The sequence below is a fragment of the Streptopelia decaocto genome (assembly GCF_964273445.1).
Source record: "Streptopelia decaocto genome assembly, contig: HAP1_SCAFFOLD_191, whole genome shotgun sequence".
NCBI lineage: Eukaryota > Metazoa > Chordata > Aves > Columbiformes > Columbidae > Streptopelia > Streptopelia decaocto.
In genome coordinates, this window is record NW_028116904.1 from 58,758 (window position 1) to 77,523 (window position 18,766).

The following is an 18,766-nucleotide window of genomic DNA, read 5'->3' on the forward strand; positions in this document are numbered from 1 at the left end:
AAAGCCCTTGCAGGAAAGATATACTGAAAAACAAGTCGCTAAACAGCCCTTTATTCTGTTTAGAGACAAGGAGAGCACTGCTGCTCATTTAAGCAGCCAACAGTTATAAAAGAAAAGCCAACAGTGAATTAGAAAGGGGATGACAACATTATCACAATTAGAAAACCACCAAAAACACCAGAAAATCCAGTTGACAGGCTGGGCTTGTAATTAGCTACATTAAAACTCCTATATAGAAGAAGATGGGCAGTTTATTGCTTCAGAAAACACTAGGATATGAGTTTCCACAGAGCATCCTTGAGCTGCTGGTTCCTCATGCTGTAGATGAGGGGGTTCACTGCTGGAGGAACCACCGAGTACAGAACAGACACCACCAGGTCCAGCCATGGGGAGGAGATGGAGGAGGGCTTCAGGTTGGCAAACATGGCAGTGCTGAGGAACAGGGAGACCACGGCCAGGTGAGGGAGGCAGGTGGAAAAGGCTTTGTGCCGTCCCTGCTCAGAGGGGATCCTCAGCACGGCCCTCAAGATCTGCACATAGGACACCACAATGAACACAAAACACCCAAATCCTAAACAGACACTAACCACAATAAGCCCAAGTTCCCTGAGATAGGAGTGTGAGCAGGAGAGCTTGAGGATCTGGGGGATTTCACAGAAGAACTGGCCCAGGGCATTGCCCTTGCACAGGGGCAGTGAAAATGTATTGGCCGTGTGCAGCAGAGAATAGAGAAACCCAGTGGCCCAGGCAGCTGCTGCCATGTGGACACAAGCTCTGCTGCCCAGGAGGGTCCTGTAGTGCAGGGGTTTGCAGATGGCAACGTAGCGGTCGTAGGACATGATGGTGAGAAGACAATACTCTCCTGAAAAAAAAAAGACAAACAGAAAGACTTGGGCAACACATCCCAAAAAGGAGATGGTCCTAGTGTCCCAGAGGGAATTGGCCATGGATCTGGGGACAGTGGTGGAGATGCAGCCCAGGTCGAGGAGGGCGAGGTTGAGCAGGAAGAAGTACATGGGGGTGTGCAGGTGCTGGTCCCAGGCTATGGTGGTGATGATGAGGCCATTGCCCAGGAGGGCAGCCAGGTAGATGCCCAGGAAGAGCCAGAAGTGCAAGAGCTGCAGCTCCCATGTGTCTGTGAACGGCAGGAGGAGGAACTGGGTGATGGAGCTGATGTTGGGCATTTGCTGCCTGTGGGCATGAGGACCTGTGCAAGGAGGAAAAGACAGTGGCATATCAGGGGAGACTTCTCTGAGGAAAATAAACATGCTGTTTCTCATGGAAAACCCCCTCCCTGATGGAGGGATGTTTCCGCTCATTCTGTTTCTACCAACTGAAGAAAAGAGTTCATCACAGTTTAAAATGGAGTTTGGGCATTTAGTTTCCATGAACACAGCTCTGGGGCAAGACCCTCTGAGCTGGTGTCAGAACAAAAACTAACCCACACTCCCACCCCAACCCCAGAGAGCAAGAGCACTAGGGACAGGTAGAGAAACAGGGAAGGACACTGCAGTGCTACCAGAAAATATAGCAAGGACAGAAAGGCAAACGGGCATGCTGTGGAACCTCCTGACCCAGCTGTGCTGCTGCCACTCACATAATGACACTGTAGAGCAAGTACTTTTAGCACCTTTTTTGTGTACCACGTTCCAGGACCCCTTCACCTGGAGGTCCAGCTGCTGAGGTGGAGACTTGTGACCTGGACCCCATGGCTTTGGGGCAGAGGGTCTGCTGGGGAGGAGAGGAGACCAGGGGTTGCACTGGGAAATGTGTCTGCACTGCAGGGGATTGCAGGGGGGTCCTGAATCCCCTCCCCAGCATTTCTGGTCCACCTCCTTCTCCCTGCCCATGTCTGTGCTGCCTGCAGCTGTGTCTCTGTCCCTGGGTCTGCTCCCTGTCAGTGTCACAGACCCCATCCCACCCGCTGTGTGCTCAGCTCTGTCCTGCTCACACCTCCTGGCACTGCCAAGGGGCAGCTCTGTGTGTGCAGGGGCTCAGGAGCAGCTCAGACAAGTCCTAACGAGACCTGGGGTCTCAGTGTCTGCTCCAATGAGAGAAATAAATCCCCATCTCCACTGCACACCCAGACGAGCAAGAGTGGAGAACTGAAAGCACAGACTCCTTCCCTTGCAGCTGTTGCTGTCTCGATGTCGTTGGTCAGAAGGACCCTCTGCCATGTGTGTGGGGGGATCTGGAGCTCTGAGCAGCCCTGACCCACACAGCCCCCTTCAACCCCACAAGCTCCCTGCCTGCCCTGCCGGGGGTCGCTCCTTCCACCCACAGCTGCTGCCGTGGGATCTCCCGGGCAGGCTGAGCGCTGACCCTGGCAGGCGGCAGAGTCCCTGCCCGGCACAGCCCTGGGGTGCAGGGACCCTGCTCTGCAGGACAGCCCTGGGCACCCCTAGGTGCTCCCCCTGCAATCGCCCTCAGCAGAAGCTGCCATCTTGCCCTGTTCCTCTGACAGTGCAGCAGCGAAGCGCTGGTCTGGACCATGTTCTTGTCCTCTACATGAGAAAAACTGTGAGAGAGACCTGACAGACCCTGTAAATTGTGGGATGTATCATCTTTAGGAGATCCCCCAAGAAATGCAGCTGCATTGTCCTACAGCCAGAGACTTACCGTGTTAGAACTGTGAAGATTTGTCTCTCAGTGAGCCCTCAGCAACCAACCCCCCACATTGCCTTTCCCCTCTCTATGCCTGGCTCCTGTGCCCTCGGTGCTGCAGGCAGAGCCCTCAGCCCTGCTGCGCTTTGCAGAGGAGCTGCTCCTGGGCAGAGCTGTCTCTCTGCAGCGCTGCCGCTGCCATGAGCTCCCTGTGTCCCAGGAGCCCAGCCCAGCTCAGCAGCACAGGAGCAGCCCATGATATCCCTTTCTCTGTCCCCTCTGGACTCCTCCAGGTGTCCCTGGGGCTCTAGGAGCACATCCTTTCAAACAACCTCAATTAATCAGTGATGTTGATTCTCTCTCCTCTTCAGAGACACATCATTGTCGTCTTTGTATTAAACAATGAATTACTATGAGAATCAACTTTTCTTGTCCCATCATTAGACAGGACACCAGGAAGATTACAGCAAAGGATCTAATTCCTCCAAGCTGAAGGAGGAATATCTTCAGTTGAATGAGTTCATGCATTTTATCCTGGTTTTATACTCCTAGGTCTAGAGAGACATTCATCAATCTTTGGCCATGTCATGCCTGTGCTCTGCAGCAAAGCCTTTGCACACATGGGCTCTTGGACACTTGGTACCAGGTTTCCTTGTGGCAGGTCAGAGCTGGGCTGGTGCCACAGCTGGGGTGGTTCAGCCCAGATGTGAGGAAATGTCCTCAGCCAGGGACCTGACTGGGGGAGCTGGAGCTGTCAGTGCTGCAGACAGAGCTGTGACGCGGATGGAATGAACTGCCAGGCAGGGTGGCAGAAGTGAGTTCATCTGGTCTGCAAGGACAGCAGCCGCCAAGCACAGCAACAGTCCAGATCAAAACTCAGCCCAGACCTGTAAGGCAATTCAAGGGCCCCATAATGAGCTGTTACTACTGCAGGAACAGTTAAATGAGAAACAAAGTCACTGTGTGGCCACTGATGAATTTAATAAGGGAAAGCAGCGATATTCTGTGTCTCTTGTCCTCCTGCAGGTAAATAATGGAAAGTGGCTCAGTGATCCCCTCCGCCAGTTCCCTCAGAACCCTCGGGTGTATCCCATCTGGCCCCACAGACTTGTGGGTTTCCAAGTGGTGTAGCAGGTTGCCAACCATTTCCCCTTGGATCATTGGGGCTTCACTCTGCTCCTCATGTCTGTCTTCTGCTTACAGGGGCCGGGTACCTGGAGCACAACTGTTCTGACTGTTAAAGACTGAGGTGAAGAAGGCATTTAGTACCTCAGCCTTTCCACCTTTTTCACCCCCCACCACCTGGCTTCCTCCTTTTGTGCTCTGCCCGCTCCAACAGTTTGTCACTTGGTTATATGGTCAATTTATCCTCAAGCCACTGAGAGCTTCTGTAAGCGGTGAGACAGCACACAAAGCCCATCCCCTCTGCTGCCCTCCCTTGGAATTCCCTAGAAATCTCTACAAACCCACTAAAGGAGCAGCTTCACTGCTGTTCAGATCAGCCAGCCAGGTGAACACGGGGCTCTGGAACATACCACAAGGCAACAGGGCAGTCCCAAGGGGACATGAGGGCAAAGGGGGACCTGGAGACACCTGAGAGCACCCACGTGCCCAGGGCTGAACTGGCCTGTTCCTCCCAACGGGACATGCTGCCCCTCGCTCCCCAGGCGCAGGGTCACAGTGGGGCCCTTTGTGACCTCACATGGTGACACCCACTGCCCTGCCTGTGCTCAGCGCAGCTGCAGCCCCAGCCCACACTGTCCGGCAGGACGGTGACGAGACAGGGTGCGAGCACGGAGCTGGCGAGAGCCCCCGAGCGTAGCCCACGTCTTTCATTGAGTTTGAGATTTAGAGAATCCTTTTGGTTGGAAGCGAACCTTTAAGATCATCGAGTCCAACCATACCCTCACTTCAGCTGCCCCTGGCAGACTCCCCTCTGCCCCCGGCAGACTTGTGCTGAGGACTCCCCAAGTGCAGCCCACGTCTTTCCCGGCTGCCCTTGGCAGACTCGTGGTGTTTCACCAAGTCTTCCCAATTCCTCACCCATACCTCTTTCCCCAAACCCACGAGATGGCAGACAAACACCTCACCTGCCCCGTGGTGGCCCTGGAGGAGGACAGGGCTCCCCAGGAGAGCAGCTCTCCAGCAGAGCCCCAGGAGCTGTGCATGGCCCAGGACCTGGAGATGGGTGAGTGAGGGGTCCTGATTGTCTGGGCAGGGCGGGGGCCAGCGAGCGCTCCCTGCTCAACACCAGGACCACGTTTCCCTGCACGCTGGCAGGGGGGTTCCACAGGTGTTGGCCATGATGCTGCCTGAAGCCCAGGGCTGCTCCGAGCTGGGAGCCGGCCCCAGCACAGCCTGTGCTGGCAGAGGGGACCCAGCTCCTGCTGCAGGGCACGGGCAGCGAGAGGCAGCTGGGCAGGCAGGAGGCAGCCGTGCTGTGGGACTGGGACCTTTCCTGCCCGTCTGAAGCGAGTTCCTCACCCGCTGCACTGGGGGCTTTCCCCGTCCTGCCTGGCTCCAGCATCGCAGCCCGTCTGCCGGGCACCCTCCAGCCCTGACATGCACGGGGAGACTGTGCCGGGGGATGATCCAGGTCAAGACTCCAGAGGGAAAGGAAGGTTGCTCAGGGCACAGAAGTCAGAGTGTAGAGTTGTTGCACTTTTGGCAAAGTGAGCAGGGGAACATGCTGTTTTCCAAAACTGCTCCTTGCCCAGGAACTTTCAAGAGCAGTGTTAGGCTTCCCCCAGTTTTTCTGTGTGGGAGCTTAGAGCTTGTTTTCCTGGGTGCTCCTGTACAGAACTCAACTTTTAAATCTGCTTCTGTGCAAGAACATGGACTCATCTCTCTTCCAATGTGGTTTCTTGGCAGTTGTTGCTGAGGGAATGGCTCCGCCGCAGAGGATCCTCTTTCCCCCAGAGAAGATTTGCATGGCCTGGCAGCACAGCCAGAGAGCTGGAGCAGGACTGCACAACCTGGGCAACACGTGCTGGCTCAACTCTGTCCTGCAGTGCCTGACCTACACCCCGCCTCTGGCCAACTACCTGCTCTCTGGGGAGCACAGCCGGGCCTGTGAGTACTTTTGGCAACATTCCTTGTACATCTGTTGAGCAGGGCCCAAGGGCTTCCAGAATCTGGAAGCCGATCTAGGAGAAAAGTGGCCCTCCTTTGTCAGCTCCCTGAGTTGGTGTTCTCGGAACACTCAAGCCTAGAAGCAGCTTGTTGTATCTGGATGTGTTCATCTTCAGAAAGGCACCTCTTTCTATCCCAGGCTCTTGGTCCCTGTTCCTGCAAGTTAAACTCCTTTGCTTATTGCACAGAAAGCTTCCGTCAGTTCAGCATCCCTCTGAAGAAAGTTTTCTGTGCATTAAAATGTCCCGGGCTTGTTGGGACTTGGGCACCTTGGGAGGAATGGAGAATTCTTAAACTGCAAGACCTCCATTAGGTTTCCCATCGCTGTGGATATTTTGCAAACCTCAGGAGCTTCCCTCTCCCATTCCTCCCTCCCTCTCCAGGTCGCCGGAAAATCTTCTGCGTGATGTGCAGGATGGAAGAGCACGTTCAACAGGTCCTGCATTCCTCAGCCAGTGCCATCGAGCCTTGGGCTGTCGTCGATGTTCTCACACGTGAGTCCGTGCAGGTGCTGTGACATGATTGATGCCATTCTTGTAGGAGAGAACTAGTAACTTCTTCTTTCTTAGAAATAGGAGAAAATTTCGAGCATGGCAGGCAGGAGGATGCCCACGAGTTCTTACGCTGCATCGTGGATGCCATGCAGAGAGCTTGTCTGAGAGGAAACAGAGAGTAAGCAAGCAAATTGCCCAAGCCCTTTGTTCCCAAGCCCTTTGGAGTCCTTGATGTCCTCCCCTCAAGGAGAACTATGCCCAGGGCTTTCAGACAAAGCCAGACTCTGGGAGGAGATAACTCCACCTTCCCGTTGGTTTGCAGCTTGGACATCTCCTCTCAAGCCACTACCATCGTCCATCAGATCTTTGGGGGCTTTCTGAGATCCAGAGGTACTTTTCCACAGCTATTGCTCTCCTTGGAATTGTCTGTGCCCTCCTGTCTGCCTGCAACAACAGCCGATGGTGTGATTGGTGCAGTGGGTGTGAAGAGGGTAACCCGGCACAGTCAGTCGACTTCCCCTGTTGCTGAGCATTTCCATCTGCCTTCCAGTCACATGCTGGAGCTGCCAAGCGGTGTCCGATTCCTACGAGGCCTTCCTGGATGTTCCTCTGGATATCAAAGTAAGAGAGTTTGTAATTGTGCTTCAAGATGTCCCAAGGCCCCTGTAGCTTTCCAGATTCCACACAGTTGGCTTAAGACTGTATCTGACAAGAGAGGTTGGTGGTGGGCAGGAGGTGGAATGGACTGTGTTCTGCAGAGGCCATGGCAGGGGTCATGGTGCTGGTTTCAGCTGGACAGGCACACGTGCCCCTCTCTGCACTGTGACGTACCCTCCTCCTTCTTCCCTTGCCCTCCCTCAACACCTGTCTGGCTCCCAGGCTCGTGGGGGTGTTGTTTCCATCACTGGTGACACCCATACCATCGTAGCTGAACTGTGCAGTGCCACAAAGAGGTGGAGAACCCTAGGAATCCCTGAGAAATGAGGGAGATGTTCAGCATCACACCCTCTTTCTGCCTCCTGGGCACTGCTTGCGGGTTCACAGTGGGTGTCCTCAGCGTCATCAAGCTGTTTTTTTTGCGTAAACTCCTCGTAACTGTTTGGGTGTGGGAATTTCCCAGAGCTCAGGGCTCTCCCTTCTCACTCCTCCAGGCAGCCACATCTGTCACCGCAGCTCTGGAAGACTTTGTGAAACCTGAGCACCTGGATGGTGAAAACTGCTTTAAATGTAGCAAGTAAGGCTATTATTGATGATGTATTCATACTGGATCCTGTGCGAAGGTGTCATTGAGCAGAAGTCAGCTTTTCACATTGGATTAAGGCACAGTAATGAGACACAGGTTTTTAAACATGGCATTATGGTACTGAATAGCCTTAAAAGAGCACAGGGATGTGTGAGACTGGAAAGGCTGTCTGGCCTTTGGGGGAAAAAATGGTGTGTTTCAGCCCTTGGCTCTGTCCTGGCTTTCAAGGTGTGACAAGACGACTGCCGCCTCCAAGAGGTTCACAGTCCATGGCGCGCCCAAGGTTCTCACGGTGTGTCTGAAGAGGTTTGAAGCCTTCACCGGCGACAAGATCAGCAAGGTGTGTGCACAACTGGAGTGCAACGTGCTCTTCCTGGAGCGGGTTTCCCAAAGCTGGACGCTCTGTCGCAAGCTGCTCATGTTGAGATTTTCATGTTCCCTTCTGGGGACAGTTCCTGTGGGAAGACAAATGTGTCCTCTGCTCCCACAGAGCTGCTTTGGTCCAGATGAGTTTCCTGCCACCCAACTCATGACATATTGCTGTGTCCTGAAGTGTTCCAGGGTCATTGCTGAGCCCTCCTGGTCTCTCCGTAGGTTGTGGAGTATCCCCAGTACCTCGATCTTCGCCCGTACATGTCTCAGGCAGCCGGAGAACCGCTCCTCTACTCATTATACGCCGTCCTGGTGCATGAAGGTGACAGCTGCCGTGCAGGACACTACTTCTGCTACATAAAGGTGAAAAGCGACTTCCTTCTGAACAAAGGAAAAATGTATCCTGGGGAAAACTGACTTTCCTGGCCGTGTTACTGACAGCCAAGGATTTGAGGGGAGAAGGTTTCCTCAGGGGCTGGAATGCATATGTTTTGAACACTTCTGGTTTGGCAGTTTTTGGCCTGTGTTTTGTGGAGAAGCCGTGCCATTCATCTCCAGATATCGACGCCTTTCTTTGCAGGCCAGTGATGGACTGTGGTACCACATGAATGATGAGACTGTGAATCTTTGCAACAGTGACACAGTCCTCAGGCAGCAAGCCTATTTACTGTTTTACATCAGGTAATCACAAGTTTAAACTGTGTTCAGAACACATTTCCTTTTCCTGGCTTTGCTATTTTTCTTCTCATCCTCCTGAGCGTTTCTGTCATAGCAGACAATTACCACCTGCATTGTTCAGCCCAACCACATTTCCCATTTGTGGTCTTAGTTGCATCTTCTTCCTGTCATATAAACTGTTCCAAGAAAATGCCGGAACTCAGAGGAGGCTGCAAGAACAGCCCTCAACAAAGATCCCTCTTTTTTTCCCCAGGTGCTCTGATTTGGAAGTTGGACAAAGGGCTTCTTCCTCACCAGCACCACCAGAAGCCCGTTCCCTCCTCAGTCAGTGGGCGGCCGGCAGCAAGCAGGTGCGTTCTGTGGGAACACAGCATCTGCCCCATAGGACTAAGGCGGCTGTGAGGAGGTGGTCAGGGCACCAGATGGACAGCGGGTTTCTTTTGGGAATCTTGGCAGCGCTCTCTTTTCCCTCCCACGCGGCAGCTTTCTGCACAGTTGCAGCACGGCTCCCACGCCCAGCATCCACCTGGATCCATCCCATTTGTCCTCCCTGGCCCCTCTGCAGCCTCCAGGAGCCTTTGAGAGGCCCTTAGCTGTCCCCTCACAGCTTCTGGGGGTTCTCCACTGGTGGGTCCGGTCAGGAGGAAAGGGCAGGAGCTTCTCACAGCTCTCTTTGCAGGACATGGTGGGGGGCATGGAGGACTCTCCAGAGGACAGCAGCTCATCCGCACCAACCATCACCAGCCAGCAAAGCCGGGCAAGAGCGCAGGAGGCAGCTGCAGGCTGGCCGTGCCCCGTCTGGCCAGCCAGGATCAACAGCAGCTCCTCCGTGGGCTCCTGCTTGCGTCACTTCTTCCACGGCTTTCTCAGGCTGGTGTTCAGAAGGAAAGCTGCGTGCCCACTGCGCTGTCACCCCCGTGAGCGTGTGCTCCACTCTGCACGAGAGGACAGCAGCAAAGAGGAGCAGGGATTCAGCCCTTCTGCCCACTGCCAGGAGAACGGTGCCAGGGAGAGGCCCAGGAGCAGATCCCCGCACTGGGGCAAGGATCTCCGCAGCTGGGTTGTGGAGACCGGGGACTACGAACACTCAGACAGGAGGAGGGGGAGAACCAGTCCCCTGAGCTGTGATCCCACTCACAGGGACGAGGCAGCTCCAAGACCCTCCGATGGCAGCGCCCAGCCTGCACCAGCACCTCCAGTGTCCTCCACCAGCAGCTCCCAGTCTCTTCCTGCCACCAGAGCTGCTCAGGGGCAAACCCGGCCAAGGCGGAGAGATCGGAGCAGATCCCCGCGGCGGGACTATGATCTCCGCAGCCGGGTTCTGGAGATCACAGACCAGCATCGCTCAGCAAGGAGGACGAGGAGCTGGAGAACAAGTCCTCCACGGTGTGACCGAGCCCTAAGGCATGATGCAGCTCCAGGGCCCTCCAGCGGCAGCTCCCAGTGTCGTTCTGCACCCACAGCTGCTCGGGGGCAGACCCAGCTGAGGCAGAGGGAGCGGAGCAGATCCCCGCGGCGCCGCTATGATCTCCACAGGCAATTTGTGGAGATCACGGACTGTGACCCCTCAGCACAGAGGAGGAGGACGAGCAGGAAGGCTTCAGTGCCCTGGAGATGCAGATGAGGAAAGCGGTTGGTGGTGACGGGGACAGATTGCAGCCTGGATGAGGGAGGACACAGCATCTGACGCCTGTGATGCTGGAGAGGAGGAAGAGGAGGAGGAAGAGTCCAGGAAGCAGCAAAGCTGCCCCAGCAGGGACCAAGCTGCCCCAAGTGCACCAGCAGCCAGTGCTGCCTGTGGCAGGAAGAGCTCAGAGAGCCCTTCCAGAGCCACGGGCAGCTCTGCCGGCCGGCCCGCCTGCCCACAGGCCCTGGAGGAAGAGCTGAACCTGCGTGCTACGGCTGGGATCGCTGCTCAGAAACACTCACTGGGCACCAGAGGGCAGAAAAGCCAAAGACACGGTTAAAAACAAACTCTTGTTGGCCTCGTGTGTCTCATTTATGGGATGTTTGCTTCTCTGTGGGTTTTGAGGCAATTGGAGAAATCCCCATTCTGAGAAGTCTCTGTGGTGGGTTTTGGGAGCTGTGTGTTGTGTGTGCCCATCTTGCCGTCTCTTCTGTTTCAATGTGGAGTTGTAAGGAGCCATTGGAAGGGGGAATGTTGTTTTTGGAACTGATCTGGCACCTGACCCCAGCAGGGGAAGGACTCAGAGACATCAGCCTACGAATCCGTAACGTAAAACAAAGTCCATTTGAAATAATCCCAGAATCCAAACTGATTACTGTATTTTAAAAGTTAATCTAGGGGGAAGGGTAACCAAAGAGCCAGGAATCCATATTTTGAATAAATCAGTAAGGTTAGAGGGTTGTTAGAGTTAGATGAATGAGACAGGTAGACTGAGGCAAGCAGTGGGTAGTCTGTAACCCTGCAGAACCAGCCGACGGGGAGCAGGGGAGGGATGTGCAGCTGGATCGGTGGATATGTAAGCGGGGGGTTTTGTCCTATTCCCGGTGCCTGTCTTTGGGTAGAACACCTGGTCTTGCCAAATGGTTTATAAAATACACTTTGCTGAGAGATCCTGCCCGGGCTCTTCTCTTGGCGAGGCGATTGTTTCCTACAGCAGGATTTGCAGCAGAAGTTTGGCAGGACAAGAGGCCCATGTGGTCAGACAGCACAGCAGACACTGGAACGTGGGGTCACGGGCACCAAACCCAGCTCGGGTGGGAACCAAGAGGGTGCCCTCGTGGTCAGGGTCTAAAGCACCATCTGTAGCATCTGCCTGTCCTTCTGAGTGCCCAGAGCCTCCTTCCTGGGGCCAAATCCTCATGTTTAGGGTCCCCACGTGTCTTTCATCACCCACGGCCTTTGCTCAGGGCCCACAGCCTCATTTTCAGGTGGAGCTCGCTGCCCGGCAACAACCGCCCAGAAGTCTGTGGACAGTCAGTGGATGAAATGCAGCCAATCACATTTGAGGAGGCAGGGCAAGTCATGTGATTGAAATGTAAGCAGCCAATCAAGCTTTGAGACCTGCAGGACAGTTGGTGACAGTGGGACAAACTGGGCAGTGATCAGGGGCAGGCTGTGCTGGCGCAACAATCACACCTGGTGGGAGTGCGGCACATGGATGATTGACAAACAGTCTGACCAATCATTTGGTGGGGAGAGCAAGTGGGAAATCCCAGACAGCCAATCAGAGGAAACAGTGCCTCAGGGAAGGCAGACACTATGGAGGGAGTGACCCCTCAGGCAGCCAATCAGAGAAAGCATCGCCTCAGGGCAGGGTGGGCCCCAAACCAGGGGAGAGTCACAGCCCAGGCAGCCAATCAGCTGCAGGATCAGCTCAAGGGAGGAGACTGACAGCCCTCCCGACCAATGGTGGCACAGCCCAGGTGGTTGCTGTGCGGGCGGCCAGGGTGAGTTTTGCCATGGCGGCCGTGGAGCTGCCCCAAGGCTGAGCAGCCCCGGCCCAGCCCTGGGGCCCTTTTTCCTCCCTCTGGGGCCCTGGGGCTGTTGTTGCTGCCTCTGGCTCAGGTGTGCGTGGGCTGCTCTGGGCTTGTTCTCCTGGGCGGGGGAGGGGGCAGGGGGCACTTGGTGGAGAGGAGCTGCTGGGGCTGGAGCTGGAGAGAGCAGGAGAAGGGGAAGCAGCTGGAGGGTGAAGTGCAGGGGATCCCCACAGCTGCTGCTCCAGCTGCACAGAGACAGCTGCCCCTCTGGGTGAGGAAGAGTCCCTGTGAGCAGCCTCAGCAGAGCAGATCACAAACGTGCCCCGCAGGGTCTGTGTCAGTGAGGAAAATTACTGTACGGCTGTAGAGTGTGTGTGTGTGGTGTGTATCCGGGAAGCCTCGTGGTGTAAGAGCTGTAGAACACCGATGTGTTCTCTTAGGTGCAGGATGGGCGAGCGACTGGAGCTACAGAATAGGAGGGGAGGAGAAGACAGACAGACAGAAGTGCCTGAACTCCACAGCTTGCCTGGCAGTGCAGAGAGCAGGAAGTGCGGTGAGTCCTGGGCCCTTGGGGACATTTCACCCTGTTTTGTGTCCCAGTCCCTCCCTGCTCCCTCCTCTTTCCTGCTGTGTCCTTCTTTCTCTTCATCTCTTCTCTCTCTGTCCCTCTGCTGCTTCCTCCCCTATTCCTCCACCCTTCTGAATCTCTGTGCAGGGTTTCTCATATCTCCCTCTCCGTCTCCATTCCTCTGTGTTCTCATCATCCCTGGTTTCTCTTTGTTGTCATTCTTGTCTGTTGCTCTGTCCTGCTCCGTGCCCCATCATTTCTCACTGTATCCCTCTGTCCTGCTCCCTGCGCTTATTCCTGCCCCTCTTCTTTTTCACTCCCTCTCCATCTTGCTGCCCACCCCAGGATTTTTTCCCCAATCTCTATCCTGCCCCCAACCCTTATTGTTGTTTGTCTCTCCTGCTCCCTTTCTGTCTTTCTGCCTGTCTTCCCTTTCCCTGTTCTTCTTTCTCCATCTCTGTCCAGATTACTGCCCCTTTTCCTTCTTGATATCTTTCTGTCCTGGTTTTCTTTCTGTCTTCCTTTCCTGTTCCCAGTCCCATCCTTTCTCACTATATCACCCCTGTCCAGCTGGCTCTGCCTTTTCTTTGTCTTCTCTTCCTCTTTCCTGCTCCTCAGCCCTCTATTCCTCTTCCTCCAGCTCATTGCTGCATGTTTCCCTTTTCCAGTCTCTTCATTTTGATCCGAACTTTGCTTTATTTCTCAGTCTTTCTTTTTGTCTCTCCATCTGTACATCCCCCTCCCTGTCTTTCTCTACCCCCTTCCTGCTTCTCCTCCTCCCCCCTCCCCATCCCTCTGTCCTGCTCCTCAGCGCTGCTGTTTCTTCCTCCCTGTCTCATCACAGCTCCTTGTCCCTTTTTGCCTTGATCTCTCCATCTCTCCATCCTTGTCCCTGTGTGTTTCTTTCTCTCTCAGCTCCTCTGTCTTCTCTCTTGTCTCATTTGTCTCTTTCTAGTCCTCTGTCCTTCTCCCCAGCAGCTTCAACTGAATGACCAGGTGTCTGTGCACTCTGGTGTTTCCTCATCCCTGCCCTGGGGAAGATCTGTGTCTGAAGGGCTGGGGATCATTTAGGAGCTGGTCTCCTTGTGCAGACAGCAGAGCTGGGTGCAGCTACAGCAGAGGTTGTTCTCAGCTGCTGCTTATGCAGCTTGTTGGAAGAGCAGCTGTGGGGCTTCTTTGGAAGGGAGGTTTCTTGTTCTGTGCTTACTGCTCCTCGGGATCCTGCACAGGAGCGGTGTTGGGGTCTGCAGGGACGGGTGGGACCTGCTGTGATTCCTGGTGAATGTGAACTCAACTTGTCCTGATGTCCTCGAATGAAACCAGACTGACTGTAGATGGTTTTCTTGCCTGTTTCAGTTCAGAACTACATGTTTGGCACTAAAGAATTGAGACTTTGTGCTGTTTTCCAGATGTCAGTGACTGCGAATCAGCTGAGAACATCACTGCCTTATGTACCAGGGCAGGTGGTCTGTGATCAGGGATGTGGACTTGCATAGCAGTGCTTTTATGAACATTTTATGGTCTTGCCACTTGAAAGCCCTTCATTTTCCTAGAAATTTTAAGATGATATTTCTTATTTGGAGGTTCAGACTCTGGTTGGACTTGATGTTGAATGGTCCATATAATGGGGTCCATAAAATAAGAATCTTGCTTCCTTGTTGTTTTCTTACACTGTCTGAATTTGGTAAGCGAAATAAAGAGTGGTTGACAGTGTCTGTTTTTTGAGAGTAACGTATTCCTGACTCTCTCTCTTTGTATGGTGAAGGTTTCTGCCTGCACTATGATTTTGCTGGGCTGTGAGGCTGTGTTGGAGCAGCAGAGGTAAGAAGTGGTGGCTTTAAAGGCATTGAAGCTGTGGCAAAACTAGCAGGAAAAGCTCATTTCTTCCTAGAGAGCTGCCTGACAAAAATAGTTACAAGTAAAGACCCTTGAAGTTGGCTTTTTTTTTTTTTTAATTTACTCTTAATATGGAGCTTTTGGTATTGATTGATTGATTGATTGATTGATTTCTGGGAAGCAAGAAGTGAGAGCCTGTGCACTCCCATAGGCAGCGCTGCCTCCCAAAGAGGTGCACCCTTCTCCACTTCTGTTCCTTCCATGCTCGTGTAGCACAAGGCCATGCAGTAGTGTGTAGATGTGGTGATTCCAATGTGGCTATGAGGTCACAGCCCCACGGTGACGTGCTGTGCTGTGTCTTGGCAGCAGCAGCATCATGGTGCGAGCGTGGGGCCATGGTCCTCACCCTCCTCCTCCTCCTGGTGTCCCTGCCAGCCCGGGACGCCCAGGCTGCTCCAGCCGAGCGCAGGGAGCAGGTGGGCAGGCAGGGGCAGCACCAGCCCCGAGCAGCTCAGCAGGGCAGCAGTGGGGCCAGGGATGGTGCTGGGGCCGGGAGAGCAGCTGGGCTGGGCCGGGCAGGGCGAGCCAGGCAGCACCAGGGTGTGGGCAGGGGGCAGACGCCCCGCAGGGAGGGGAGAGGGGCTGCGGCTGCTTCAGGGGCAAGTTCTGGGCAAGCAGGGGCTGGGAGTGGTGGCACAGCGGCAGAAACCAGCACTGAGTCCCTGTGGGGCCCTCCCTGCCCCCCAGCCTCGTGCCACACAGCCCCATCCCAGGGCACGCTTTGAGCCTTTGGGCCTGTTTCAAATCAAAGCTGGGATTGCTTTGGCCCTTTGGGCCAGTTTTGAGCTAAATCTGGGCACATTTGTGCCCTTTGGGGTCGTTTCTGCCTAGATCTGGGAGTTCTTTGTCTTTGCAGTCCAGTTTATACCCAAATCTGGGGGTGTTTGGGCCACTTTTGGCTGTTTTTTACTCAAATCTGGGCATACTTTGACTTTCTGGTCCAATTTCACTCCAAATCTGGGGATGTTATACCCCTTTTTGGCCAGTTTTGATCCAAATCTAGTGGTGCTTTGGTTTTTCTGGCACTTTTTACCCGATATGCTCAGGTGCTTTTGCCCTTTTTTTCCCCTAATGGAGGTGCCGTGTTCCCAAATACAGAATATTTTTACCTTTGCCAGCAGTTTTGCTCCCAAATGTGGAGGTTTTTGCCTCTTTTGGCCACTTTTTGCCCAAATACTCAGAATCTTTTGCCTGTATTGGCCAATTTAGCCCCCAAATATTTGGAGTATTTAGTCATTTTTCCAGTTTTCTCCCTAAATAGGGCTATTTCTCTGCAATATATGGGCATTGTTGTCCTAAATATGTTGTGCTGTGTTTTGTTTTGTTTTTTCTCTCTTCTTTATGTCCTCTTTTACTCGAAATGCAGGAGTATTGCTCTGTGAGCCTGGAAACCTCTCTGATCTGTGCTTGACTCCAGGGCATGGCATTGGCAGAGGTGATCGAGCTTCTCAGCTGGATCCTGGTTATGAGCCTTGGGCTGTCCCAGAGGTAAGTTGTCACTGTCTGTCTGCTTGAGGGAATAAACTCTCATATTTTAATAGGTTATTCATGTGTGATTGTACCCAAGATCATCTCAGAGGCTTTTCAAAAGCTTTTTGTGCCTTGGTGGTGTTACACAGACAGGTCATAAATACTATTTGCCTGAAAACCTGCTAGGTCTCAGCAAAAAGGTCACCCATGTTCCATATCTAGCTGTGGGAACGTACACCTTTGTATGTGTCTTGTGTCATTACCTCACCCCCTCCCATCACTGCAGGTGACTGAGGAAGAAGGAGATCACAACCTGCCATGGAAGCTCCTCACCCATGTTTGACTCCCTGTTTGGTTCCTGCAGTCCATGGTGATCAAGCCTCTTGGTGTAATCCTGTTCCTGAGCCTGGGGGCAATCCCAGGGGTAAGTGTTCAGTCTTCATTGGTCACTGGCCTTTTGCATTTGCTAATATTTGGTTTATTATTTGTTAACATTTTCCTGCAATAGTTGAGTCTTGCAGTAGCCAGCAGGCTCTTTGCTAGAAGAAACATGGATGATCATTTTTTGCCCTGGTGCTCCATGCTTTCGTTTTGTGTGTGTGAGAGGTTTCCTGGTCAGAAGGCCCTGAGAGCCCCCATGTTTGTCCATCTGGTTCTTGAGGGGTGTTGCATGTGGCCTGGACACAGTAGTTTGGAAGCTGCCAGGTCCCAGCCAAGGGATCTGCAGCCCCTCTGCAGCTTTGGAAATTTCAGCATGCGTCTGGGCCCCATGTTGTTGCCTGACCCCCGTCCAGGCACTGCAGGTCACTGAGGACAAGGTAGATCACAACGTGAAATGGAAACGCTTTTCCTTTCTCCTTGATTCCAGCCGTCCCTGTAGGCAGCGGCTACTTGACTTCTTGAACTTGAGTCTGTCCGTGAGCCTCAGGGCGATCCCACAGGTACGACCTTGGAACAAGTGAGCGTTTACATGTTAATTTTCTGTTCCTCTGAAATTTAGCTTTCTACTTTCTTGGCTGACGCTCGGTCACGCAGAGGGGAAGTGGGTCCGGCTCAGTGCTGTGCCCCAGAGGGCTCTGCCTTGCAAAGCTCTTTGCCAACTGCTCCATCTCTGCACTGCTCGCAGTGCCGGCTGCCGAGCCAGCAGCAGGTTGGGGCTGAGTTTAGAGCTGGGTGAGCTCCAGGGAGTCCTTTCTCCTGACAGCTCCAGGCCTGGTCAGTGGCCACAGCAAGTGCTGGATAAATGTTGGCAAGATGCTCCTGATGGAAAGGGAGAGAGGAGCTGCCACTGGGATGGGTTTGGATCCTGAGGACACAGCGGTGGGTGACAGGGGTGGCCATTGCGGAGGGCCAGTGTGAGCTCTGGTGCTGCTGTCTCCAGGTTGGATCACCAGACCCAGGCCACCATGCTGGTTCACCAGATCTTTGGCGGATCCCTGTGGTTCTGTGTTGAGCGCTGGCTGCCAGGTCCTGGGCCTGTGACTCTCAGGGCAGCGGTTACCCTGAGAGCCTTGCAGTAAAAACCTTTTGGGAAAACTGCTGAGTGTGTGTAACTTACCCAGAGGTGCAGCTGGTCAGTCTTGTGGTTCCTGTGGGTTGTGGTGTGTGTTGTAGTGATGAAAAAAGCTGTTGGCTGGGGGCCCCCAGCTCTTTGCCCCCAGCTGAGTAGCCCATGTTGGCAGTTATGTACCAGCACTTGCTGTCCCAGCACACAGTGGAATTGCACACTGTGAATCCTGGTGCCGACATCCCAGAGCCCAAAGCTGGAGAGGGGGAAGACGGCAGCTGCCTGTGCTGTGCTGGGGTGGTGTTGGGTGCAGGTGTTGTGCCAGGGTGTGCTTACTGCTCTTGCTTTTGCAGTGAAGTTCTCAGTGTGCAAGAGCATCTGGGAGACCTCTGACCCTTTCCTGGACCTGGTGCTGGAGATCAGGTAGTGGGGCAGGGTGTGGGTGGAGGGAGCTCTGCTCTCACAGGGGATGTTCCTGCAGCTGCACCGTTACTGCTCTCGAGGCTGCGTAACTGCCAGTGTCAGGCAGGGTGCAGGCAAGAGGGAAGCAGCTTCTGTTGTTGTGCTGCCTCTGTCTGGCAGAGCAGAGCCTGTTGCCTGAGCATGAGCCACGACTCCTCCATTGAGGCTCCACGGGACTGGGGACAGTACAGCCGTCCCTCATGGCATGCTGGCCAGTGCCTGGCTGGGGTCAGGCTCAGGGGTTTGGTGCAGTCTGTGGCCCTGTGCTCATGATCTGTTTTATCTCTTGGGGCCATCGTCTCTGATCAGGTGAAAAAAGCTGTGACCAACAGACCCATGTCTTCACCAGTGACAGGCCAGGTGAGTCCTGAAGGCTGTTCTGGACCAGAGCTGCAGGGAGCTGCTGCCCCTCTGCCTGCTCTGCGAGGGCAGGTGGGCTGCAGCTTGGCAGGGAGGCAGGCACTGCACCCAATGGACAGGTGTGAGGGAGGATGACTTGCAGGAAGGATCCTGCTCAGTTAAGAGTTGCTGTGTGAGCTTGGAGAGGATGGGATTGCAGTATCACCCTGTGTCCTTGGCACAGTGATTCCGCCTGGAGGCCCAAAAAGCTGCTCGTCCTCCTGCAGCTGCCTCCTGTGCCCAGAACAGTTCAGAGCTCCTGCAACACCAGCAGCACAAGTGGGGCCAAAGCAGAGCTGTCCTGGCAGAGCTCCTGGGAGAGCAAGCAGCCACCTACCTCACCCAAGCTGCTGCTGGAGCCCATCCCCAGCCAGGAGCCCAGGGGCAGTGGGGAGAATGCTGAGACCCTGGAGAGGGACTCCTGCAGCAGCAGTGCTGCCAGCCCAGTGCACGGCACAGCGGGGATCTGCCCAAAGCGTCCCAGAAGGCCCAGGGTG

General features: G+C 54.3%; 2 protein-coding genes across 2 annotated transcripts; one reads left to right on the top strand and one right to left on the bottom strand.

Annotated features, from left to right (window-relative positions):
• Positions 1 to 269: 269 nt before the first annotated feature.
• On the bottom strand, positions 270 to 1,184 carry LOC309452018 (olfactory receptor 14A16-like; the record flags this gene model as incomplete). Its single annotated transcript, XM_082076699.1, has 1 exon — positions 270 to 1,184. The coding sequence occupies one exon, from the start codon at positions 1,182 to 1,184 to the stop codon at positions 270 to 272; it is 915 nt and encodes a 304-aa protein (XP_081932825.1).
• Positions 1,185 to 5,489: 4,305 nt separating this feature from the next.
• LOC309452019 (ubiquitin carboxyl-terminal hydrolase 42-like) lies at positions 5,490 to 17,835 on the top strand (the record flags this gene model as incomplete). The annotated part of the gene is made up of 13 exons (XM_082076700.1): positions 5,490 to 5,676; positions 6,120 to 6,230; positions 6,306 to 6,408; positions 6,553 to 6,620; positions 6,781 to 6,851; positions 7,382 to 7,464; positions 7,702 to 7,813; positions 8,068 to 8,208; positions 8,426 to 8,526; positions 8,777 to 8,873; positions 15,849 to 15,919; positions 17,283 to 17,368; positions 17,762 to 17,835. 13 exons carry the CDS (start codon positions 5,490 to 5,492, stop codon positions 17,833 to 17,835), a joined length of 1,305 nt encoding a protein of 434 aa, XP_081932826.1.
• Positions 17,836 to 18,766: the final 931 nt, after the last annotated feature.